Source organism: Quercus lobata, chromosome 6 (genome assembly GCF_001633185.2).
Source record: "Quercus lobata isolate SW786 chromosome 6, ValleyOak3.0 Primary Assembly, whole genome shotgun sequence".
In the NCBI taxonomy this organism is placed as follows: Eukaryota; Viridiplantae; Streptophyta; class Magnoliopsida; order Fagales; family Fagaceae; genus Quercus; species Quercus lobata.
Genome location: NC_044909.1, coordinates 7176801 through 7187809, shown reverse-complemented (window position 1 = coordinate 7187809; position 11009 = coordinate 7176801). Strand labels below are relative to the sequence as shown.

The following is an 11009-nucleotide window of genomic DNA, read 5'->3' as shown; positions in this document are numbered from 1 at the left end:
ATAATTTTCAAGAATAAATCGTTACATTATTTTTAACTAAGGTGATCCACTTTTTGACTTATTTGCAGGTTGATCAGATGGATTAAGAAGAAAGGCTTGGTTTTTCCTCAATGACATGACATCCTTTTTTCCCCCTTGATGGATTGTTGTTATTTATGTAGTAATGTCGAAAACAAGATAAAAATAAATAAAAATAAAATGCCTTTGATCACGCACGAACTTATAAATCTCTAATGAAAAACAATGAACAAGGCGAATGAAAGAATCAAAGCCGAAAACCCTAGGAATTTCGGTGATTGAAAAATGTATCAACCTCGAATTATAATCAATAAAAAAATTTGCACTTACAAAAAAAATAAAAATAAATAGAAGAGCCTCTAAGCACACACAACACGTGTGCAAAGATGCTAGTGTGTGTTTATAAACTAATTGTCTATGCACCATACAAAGACAAGAAAAAGAAAGGTAAAATTAAAAAAAAAAAAAATCATTTTTTGATGGATCAAATAGAGTGCTGTTCATCCGTGTATAAGCTATTAAATTTAGACATTTGAGGCTTTAAGTCAACAAATCACTCATATCAGTCAATCTAAAAATGTATAAATTTAGAGTTTCAACCTATGACATCTGTTTCTGATAATTGCATTTTATCAAATAAAATGTATAAATTTACATTGTTATTACAATAATCATGGAAATATGCACGTTAATATTAAGAAAATGTTGTTCATCAGTGTGTGTAAAATAGCATAATAATCTATTAAATTTGGACATTTGAAATTTAAGTCAACAAATCACTCATATCAGTCAATTTAAAAATGTATAAATTTAAAGTTTCAACATATGATATCCGCTAATGATGATTGCACTTTATCAAATAAAATGTATAAATTTACGTTGTTATTACAATAATCATGGAAATATGCACGTTACTATTAAGAGAATGTTGTTCATCAGTAAAATAGCATAATAATTTGTTAAATTTGGACATTTGAAACCTAAGTCAACAAATCACTCATATAAGTCAATTTAAAAATGTATATATTTAGATTTTCAACATATAACGTCCGCTTCTAATGATTGCATTCTATCCAAAAAAAAATTATATAAATTTATACTGTTACTACAATAATCGTGTATACACATTATTATTTACTTGTAAATATATTTTTTAATATTTCTCTTATATGTACAAAAAGATAATTTGAGAAAGTAATAAAAATTTGATAAATAAATAAGATTTTAATAAAATGTAAAATAGATAATATATGTATAGGTTCTAGAAAGTGGTCGGATAAAATAGAGAAAATGGGATGTTATGCTAAAACAAACCCAAAAAAAAAAATTGCACAAGCTAATGGAATGTCCTTAGATCGGGTATAAATAACCATCTACAGATTCGACACGTCTACACATTCAATTCGGGTTCGGCAGTCTCTGCAGTCTGCAAGGTCGTTGCCTTGACAACCGACTCAAACGAGATCTATACCTATAAAGATTCGTTGAAACACACTCTCTGCTTTGGCAAAAGCCAAAAGCCTCTTACGATTTGTCGCAATTCTTACAGTACAACACTACAGCCAAAGCCCTTAAACAGAGAGTGGAAAAAGAAAATTCATTTCTGTCATTTTCATCGTACTCAATAGTCACAGCAACATACGCGTAGAATTCCCCTTGGTTTATGAGAGACAGCCAACAAAAAACAAAACCCATCATTCTTTGATGATACAAATGCCAATAGCAGATTTTATTAGATTAGATTACATTCTTTCTTCTCTGTAGAATCAAAATTGCACATAATATATAGTGTAGAAAACAATCAATTATAGGCATCACAACTCACAAGGAGAAAGAGAAACAATCAATCATCATTTCTTCACTCTGAATTCTCCAAAACCCAGGTTGGTTTTCTCAGCTCTTATATTGGTCTTTGATTCTTTTTTTCCTTATTTCTTATTTTGGAGCTGACCCATTTGATATTTATGCAAAAGATTTGTGGGTTTTACTTTTCTTAACTTTATTTTTCAAAGATCATGTTCATCTCTAGTTTAATTTCGTGGGTATTTATTAGCAAGTTTGTTGAATTGTTCTTTTTATTTTATTTTATTTTAGTTCAATTTTTTGGATGAAGGATTGCAGCTAGTACGCTTATTGTTAAAATTTTGTGTGTGTTTAAACATGTTAAGGATTAGCCAGGCACAATGTTCCACAGTGATTCTCTAATGTGTAATATTCTTTACGTTGCCTTGTAGCTAACATGACCTGAGCATTTTCCTTAATGGGTATTTGTATTTACTCCTTGTATCTATTGTTTCTTGGAAAATACTTTCCTTGTTAGACATGGTGATTCAATGACAGTAAAATAATAATTTTCTAATTGTAGCTAGCTGTTATGCGTACTGATCAGTGATCACTTTGTGCCTGGTTTTGTAGTTTAGCATCTTTGTTGTTGTGATTATCATTTTTAAGAGCAGTCGTATCATTGACTTGTAGAAGTCATCACATATGTTCTTATACTGTTTATGCTAGTTTCGTAATTTTTATAACTACGGGAATACACTTGTAAGTTGTAACTAATGTGTTTTTTTTTTTTTTTTTTTTTTTGGGGTAATGATCATTTTCAACAGCCAAGTGTTTGCACCTTTATAATTACTAGCTAGTAGTACTAGATGTTTTCACTGATTGGATGGTTCTACAAATTGAGGGTTTTTTCTTTCATTGAAAACAGGTCTGGTTTGTTTCTTAATAATTGCAGTTCTTTGGGGATTAATATTTTAAAGATTATCATTCTTTTTATCTTTTAGCTCTTTCAGACTTCACTTGTGGATGTGATGCAAAATTGGTCACTGGGTCATCATGTTTGGGAAAACAAAGTTATGACATCTGCCTTTTGGAGTGCAAGAGCTTTGTTGAGATAATAGAATGGCAAAGAAAAGAATAGATGACTATGAACCAGGTCCAGTTCCTCCGCCAGCACCATTGGATCGATTTGGGTTTGTAAAGCGGGAACTTAGTTACTCTCATGATGGTTCGATGAAAGAAAGATCAGCTTATGAATATGAGAGGTTTGCTTTTTCTTTTATAAAACATATAAAAACTTTGTGCTGAACGGTTATGTATGACCAGCCAGTTAAGTTTGTGTGATTTTGATATATAGTGGACTTGTTCACTTACAAGGATATTGAATTTCTTTTTAGGGAGGAAAGAAGGGTTCAAAAATGGAGGAAAATGATCGGGATTGGAGGGAGTGATTGGGCATATTATGTCAAGAGAAAACCACATGTTGTAAAAAGGCGTATAAGGAAAGGAATTCCTGAATGTTTACGGGGTCTCATTTGGCAGTTGATATCTGGAAGTCGGGACCTTTTGCTGATGAACCCCGGGGTTTATGAGGTATGCCTTTTCCTTAGTTTGTCTTGATAAATAACCTTCACAATTATTGTTCTTGTTAGGTGAAGATATATTATTTTTACTTTTTTAGCAAGCCATGGCCATTGCCTGATATATCTCCATGGATTGCATGATTCTGTGTTTGATTCTTCATGATGATTATAGGAAAAGTAATTCTCTCCCCTGCCTGCTCTCTCTCTCGCATGCAACAGGTTAATTGGGAGTGGACTTGTTTATCTTAATTACAAAACATGCATGATATTGTAATATGAGATTATGAGTTGATTTACTGTTTATGAATGGATATTGAAAGATTTTTGGCATAGAGAAATTCACCCTGGCAGATTTTTTGTTTTCCTCACATAAAACTTTTGAGTGATGAAATGTACTCTGGCTCTTTGTCAGTGAGATGAAACTTCTGTGGCAGGTTTTACATTTTCTTTAACCTAGGCTGCTTTTCACGGATAGATTTCTGACATTTTCAAGCAAAGCCATAGCTAGTGGCAGTCGCTGCAGTTTTAGGGTGGATGAGTTGAATTATATGCCAAAATTTCAATACTCTACTTCAGTGCCTAGAAGGCCTTTCTCCGATACTGTGATCCATAATATATTTGTTTTAGTGGCTTTACCCACAAGTTATTTGTGTATTACCATATATGATAAGAACCTTGTTTGCTTTTTGGAAAAGAGTGAGGGTAATATGGGAAATTGAAATATGAAAAGTTACACTATTGGAAAGTTATTCCATCTGTTTGTTTTGTCCATTGTGGGATGTCCCAAAAGATGGCTCTCTTTGAAAATTCAATAGACATAATGTTAATAATTTTCCTAACTTGTGACTTATTTGAAAATTCAATACTCATTTTCATCTAATTTTAGATTAAAGAGAGTAATTTAGAAACCTATATCTTTTTTTCTTGAAAGACTGCATTAAGTGATGTTCTCTTAAAAAGTTGGATTTTCTAAAGATGACCTACAATATGGGACAAAGGGAATATTTTGAGACAACACATGAAAGGAATTTTATCATCTATTTTGAGCTAGAGTATTATAAAAATATATAACTTTGTATGGTACCTATTTATCATCAGGCATATATCCTGGATAGTCCTTCACAGTGGTGAAGCAAGGAAGTTTTGCTTGGGAGGCCAGATTTAATATCAAAAATGAAATTGTACACACACAAACACACACACGCACACATTACATATATACGCAGATGTATATGTACGTGTTCACTTAAGTGTTAGTCAAAAATGTATTTTCATTGATTTTCAGCTAGATACATTTTAATGTTGCCAATTATATCATCTAGATAATCTGGTTTCTCTGCAATGTCCAAACAATTGTCCCTCTTACTTTCCCCCCTTAATAATCTTAGAAAGACTTGAGCTTTGTTCGGTTTTAGTATGCTTCTGACCTGAAACTTTTGTTGGCAAATAAAGAAATCTCACCATTTGAATCTGTGACTTCTTGTTTGAATTTAATACTTAACAATTCAACTTGTGTGACTCTTGTTTTATTATACAATCGCATGTCTGAGATGAGCCTCTGGGTTGTACAAGAAAATATTAATAGTTTGGTTTGTTTAAAATATGATAAGAAACGTATTTACCTTTAATTCTTGAGTGGATGAGGTAGATTAGAATGCAGGCTAAGTTATACACTAAAGAAAAAGAAAAGAGAGAAGGAAGTCAATTTTCTTGGCTTTTGATGATTCTTTAAACATTCTGTATATTTTTTCATTTATTGCTATTCTTCCTCACATGCACTTATTAGCATGACGTTGATAGGATTTTATATTCATGCAGCAACTAGTAATATATGAGACATCAGCTTCAGAACTAGATATAATACGAGACATTTCTTGTACATTTCCCTCACATGTTTTCTTCTGGTAGAGACACAGACCAGGTCAAAGGTCCCTTTACAATGTTTTGAAAGCATACTCTGTTTTTGACAGAGAAGTTGGTTATGTTCAGGTTTGACTCTTAAATGTACCATTATTATTCTATCTACTGTGTGTAACTGTGTATGGAACTGAATGATATTGAACTGAAATGCAGGGAATGGGCTTTTTAGCTGGTCTATTGCTTCTTTATATGAGTGAAGAGGATGCCTTCTGGTTATTGGTCGCATTACTGAAAGGAGCTGTCCATGCTCCAATGGAAGGATTATATCTGGTAAGCTTTTTATGTCAAGAACATCTTTGTTTCTCATTGTTAGAGGTGCACTCAACTTAGGTTGGCAGCTGAAAGAAGCTAGATTATAAGAAAGATTCTCATTCTTTTTTTTGATGAGTGATGAAAGTTTACTAATCAAAAAAGAGAAAACCCAGGTACACCGGTGGTATACTTGAGTAGCAGTACATCAATCTCTCAAATTACAAAGCTCTAACAGATCTAATAAATTTGAACAGGCAAAAGAGTTAAAAGAAAGATTTTAGGCTGACTGCTTGGTCAGTCTGAGGGAATTTCAGTCGATATAAGTAAACTGAGAAAACTATAGTTTAGGAGGAATGATGAAATTGGACATTGGTGTGTCAATTAACTAAATTGGGAAAAGCAGTAAAATTATGAATTCTTTTTTAATTGAAAACTATTCTTGTGTAATGAATTATAATTTATTGCTTTTATTTTTGGTTAAAGGTTAAACCCTGATCCCTACCCCTTTCTACAGATTCATCATCCACTGTACTACATTGCCATTGGTGTGGGATAGTATACTAAAAAATAATATTAATAGGATAAAAGAAACCTGAACCCTAAAAAGGGTTAAGATGAAGAAGAGTTAACCTTAAACCTAAAAAGCGGAGAGAATAAAATTGAGAGAGTATGGCAGTGTGAGAATAATTTTTTTATATATAAGTATGGCAGCGTGAGAATACTTGGAGTTCTGTTGTGCTTTTGGAAGCCATTAGAACTTTAGAGGGTTGAGAAATAAGAGCCAAAGAGTTTGGAGGGGAAAAATGGAACACACCTCCCACTCTTTCTCTTCAAAGTTCTTTTAGATTTAATCAGAGAAAAAGAATGATTCCCAGATAACCAGCTGTGAGATAACTGGAGAAATTGAATAATTCATTGTGTTGATGTTTTGAACCCTGCATAAAAAGGCAAGGGCAGAACCCAGAATTTGTTAGAGAAGCAGTAGATGCTGAGTTTTAGGTAGAGATGGGAAACACTGGTAGAGAGAGGGAGGTGAAATGGGAGAGGGAAAAAAGGTGCACACTTTTTAGTCTTATGAAAATGTTATTTTTCCGTAATTTGAAGTGAGATTGGTTTTTGGTTCCTGAAAATTATGGGAAATGGGAGAGGGAAAAAAGGTGCACACTTTTTAGTCTTATGAAAATGTTATTTTTCCGTAATTTGAAGTGAGATTGGTTTTTGGTTCCTGAAAATTATGGGACAATTCTAATCTCACTTGAAGGTAAGGAGGTTAGCACTTCCATACAAATATTTGATAGCCTTAATGGCTGTTTAATTGTCTATTGTGCATTATTCTGCCAAAGCCCTCCATTGTTTAGACTAGAGTGAAATATATATTTTATTGCTCTGAATCTGTTGTTATATGCGTATTGATAGGTAGGACTGCCTCTGGTACAACAGTATCTTTTTCAGTTTGATAACCTGGCGAGAGAGTATTTGCCAAAGCTGGGGGAGCATTTTACCCAAGAAATGGTAAATCCTAGCATGTATGCAAGTCAGTGGTTCATAACTGTTTTCTCATACTCTTTTCCTTTCCATTTGGCTCTTCGAATTTGGGACGTCTTTCTCTATGAGGTTAGTGGTTGCTAAGATTAAGTGTTTTGCCTTCGAAGCATTGATATTTGGTTAAAACTTGATATATATATAGATATATATCTATCATATTCATTTGCAGGGTGTTCAAATTGTTTTTAAGGTTGGTTTGGCCCTACTAAAGTATTGCCATGATGACTTGGTGAGTTTCACTGGATCTTTTGTCTAGTCAATATTTAAATTAATAGTGTAATTTCTCTTTCATAACATTCTTGTTTTGTTTATCAGATAAAATTACCTTTTGAGAAACTCATATATGCTTTGCGTAACTTCCCTGAGGATGCAATGGATCCAGATACGTTATTACCAATGGCCTACTCGATCAAGGTTCTCTCCCCCTCCATTTGAATGGTTTTATAATGCTTGAATCTGGTATTTCCAGTTGCTTTAAGCCATAATAATTTTTTCTTCACATATGCACTATAACCTTAATGCCTAAACAATTTTTCTGACCCTCTTGCGTAAGGCCACAACTTCAGGCAACTTGAACTGAAATAAATCTTAATTGAGCTTAATCTATCTCAGCCAAAGTGAAAGGTTTTCAAATTTAGGTAAGAAGCATGAAATGTTCAAAACTTACAAGAGACCTCTTGTTATGTAGTAAATTCTAGAAATTGATGCAAGCACAGCAGGAAACATTTGACATCAAAGGCCATTACTTGTATGTTACTGGAGATAGATATGAATAAGTGACTAATCAATAATAAGCTGGAATGGGTATTCACACGGAGATTTCCCTCTCGTTAACTAAGCTTCTGTCCACACTACCCAAATTGAGCCAGCACATCCAGAAAAATTCCAAATAAATCTAGAAATAGCAGCTTTGTTTTACTTTGAAATTTTGAACTAGTTCAAGCCCAAGGCCCCATCCTTTTTTGGGAAAGACTCCCAACCCACCTTAGTTCTTGCACTCTCTTTAGTCAAGCCATTCCAAAAAAATGCATTCAAAATTTTCTCAACTGCCTCAATACCTTCTTAGGAGAATTAGTAAACTTGCCCAATAGAATCTCACAGTGAATAACACTGATCGAAACAGTTGGAGTCTACTGGCAAATAGAAAGTATTTCGCACACCAAGAGTGAATTCTACTTGTGATCTAATCAAACAGAGGTTTGCACTCCTTCCAAGAAAGTCAACTTGAAATAAGAAGAACTTTCAAATACTTTTATTGGATTTTGCCTTAAAATGCAATACACCTAAAATTTTCTGCTTTGCTTCCTCTGTCACACCAGACAAATATACTTCACCTTTACCAACATTAGCTGCCATTCCCGAAAATTCTTTAAACTCGTCAGGAACTTGCTTACAGATTTCCACTCTGCTCTTATTGGCTGCCATAAAAATCATTAGATTGTCAAGCACAAATGTGAAAGATTTACTTTAATGCACTTAGGATAGAAGTCCATTCTGAACAGCACTCTGCATCAGCTTTCTAAAAAGCTCCATAGCCATAGCCATAACAAAAAGATAGGGAGAAATTGGACATCCTTGTCTTAGCCCCTTCTTACATTCAATGTACCCAACCAAGCCTCCATTCTAAGCTATGGAATACTGAGGAGTAGAAATACAAGTCTCGACCCATCGAAAGAGCTTTTCTGGACACCCAATAGCAAATACCTTGAAGGAACTCCATTCCACTAATTTGTACTCAAAATATCAAATTTGACTGTGCATCTAAGCAGCTGATCATCCCTATGATAATTCCTAGTCAGTTCTTCGAGCAAGCAAGAAATTAACTGAAATCTTTCTACCCAGTATAAGAGCTGTTTGGCCAGGGCTAATGAAACCATTGAGGCACATCTTTAAACTATTTGCTAGAATCTTTGATATACATTTGTACAAAGTGTTACAACAAAATATAGGATGGAATTCTGATATTCAAGAGGGGTTTTGCACCTTGGGAATTTAGGTAATAGTTGCATTAGCCTCTGCCAAAAGCTTACCAGTTTCCCGCACAGTTTAACCCAATTGGCTGGCTTCATGGTACCCCACAAGGTCTCCAATCTGAGTCCTGGGATTACTCAAATAAATGGTTCTTGTGGGCGGGTCCTGTACTTGGGATTTTACTTGACAGGGGTGGGTCCACGAAGGGGCCCCGACTTGAAGAGGTTTCTTGTCATCCAAACAAGTAAATAAATAAGCTAATCAGTAACAAATAAATAAGCTAATCACTTCCTTGTCAGTAACCTCTCTTTGAAGAATCTCTTAGAGAATATTTCAATACTTCAATATTGAAAACCAGAATGTGTGAAGTAACTAGATGGACAAGATGGGTAGGATTACAAAATTTTCGTGCAGCTAATCTTAGTAATTTGTATTTTAACTGACTTGTGCAGAAGAAGGAAATAAACGTTTCTATTACTCTGGAAGTTCCTGAAGGGTACTTTCATGATATGTTCGACACTATTCACAGGGCAAAATGTCTGAAGTGCCACTTTAATACACTCTTAAGCTATGTAGACACTTCATATACATCAGATTCGTTAGAAAGGACACTTAGGATCTGTGGAATTTCATCTATATTCCCACATCCTAAGATATGAGGACTAGGTTACTCAGACGCTATAAGACACATTTGCATCCTACAATTTTCCATGCAGGCTTTCAAGTGCTTGAAATGCTTAGTAGTATTCTGTTGGATTTTCTTTCATTATTCTTTTTATTTTCCCCACTCATTTGTGCCATATTTTTTCTTTAATTATTAGGTATCTAAGCGTTTAGAGGAACTGAAGCAGGACTATGAGAAGAAGAATCAAAAGCCAGTTCAATCAAAAGAGTTCAATGAAAAGCAGAAACAATCACAAGAAAGGTTCTTATCATCTAAGAGGAGCTAAGCAAGACTTGCCAATCTATAGCTTCCAATTCTTTTATTCTTTTTCTTGGTGATATGTTGTATGAAGAAACATGTTTCAAACATTGACTGTGTTTCAAACATGCGTTATAAAGCCTCTGAAAAATCACCGCTTACAAGTGAAACCTTTTTCCAGCAAAATTATACTGCTCATTGCTCAATATACATTTCTGAGGTGACTTGTTCATCACTTTCCCTTGGCTGTATGATTAACTCAAGTACATAATTGTTTTCTTTAATTGCTAATTTTCTTTCCAGTTTAGCAAATGGTAGACCAACCGAAGTCAACTTTTGATCATCCTAACCAGCTCATAAAATCATTTCAATCAAAATGGCATCATTTTCTTCATCAACTTTTGTAAGAAAATTATATGTTGGTATGGTCAACATCACAATATTCAATGTATTAGCATGCATTCTATGCTTTGATATATTTCAACTGCTGTCATTCAAAATTGCTGTTTATACATTTTCTGAAGACTGATATCTCTGCTGACTAAGAGCTTAAAAAGGAAAAAGTTGTTCTACTTTATACTTTTCTTTTTTTGGGTCCTCTACTTGAAACCCTTTTTAAGGGCAAGAAGAAACCCGCACTTGAAAAATCAATTTGGATGATATTCTTAGTATAGGATTGTTAGTCTGTTTCACGTTGTTGATGCATCCAAAGAGGCAAACTTAAGACCTTGAGTATTGTTTAGACTTTAGACTTAGCCTGCTCAAATACGTGTTGAATTCATTTAATTTAACATACTGATTACTGATTACCGACCAAATCAAACTTTACAGAAATGTTTTCCTTGTTTTCATTATTTGAATGATAGAATATTATCTTGCTGATGTTTAACACGTTGCTGCTGGGATTCTCCCCATGTGTTCATTTTTGTGAAACTGTCATGTTCATACCATGGTTCTGCGGTGCGTGTTTGCTACAAATGCTTGAGAATTTGGCATTGAAAAGTGATGCATTCAGA

General features: G+C 33.8%; 1 protein-coding gene across 2 annotated transcripts; it reads left to right on the top strand.

Annotated features, from left to right (window-relative positions):
- Nucleotides 1–1428: 1428 nt before the first annotated feature.
- On the top strand, nucleotides 1429–10228 carry LOC115950554 (EVI5-like protein). Of its 2 annotated transcripts, XM_031067745.1 has the most exons (9): nucleotides 1429–1901; nucleotides 2805–3065; nucleotides 3198–3393; nucleotides 5292–5372; nucleotides 5457–5573; nucleotides 6972–7169; nucleotides 7243–7329; nucleotides 7416–7514; nucleotides 9893–10228. In XM_031067745.1, the coding sequence occupies exons 2-9, from the start codon at nucleotides 2923–2925 to the stop codon at nucleotides 10019–10021; spliced, it is 1050 nt and encodes a 349-aa protein (XP_030923605.1). In that variant the 5' UTR covers nucleotides 1429–1901; nucleotides 2805–2922; the 3' UTR covers nucleotides 10022–10228. The 2 variants fall into 2 exon arrangements, with proteins under 2 accessions (XP_030923605.1, XP_030923606.1); XM_031067746.1 differs by lacking the exon at nucleotides 5292–5372.
- The last annotated feature ends 781 nt before the right edge of the window (nucleotides 10229–11009 follow it).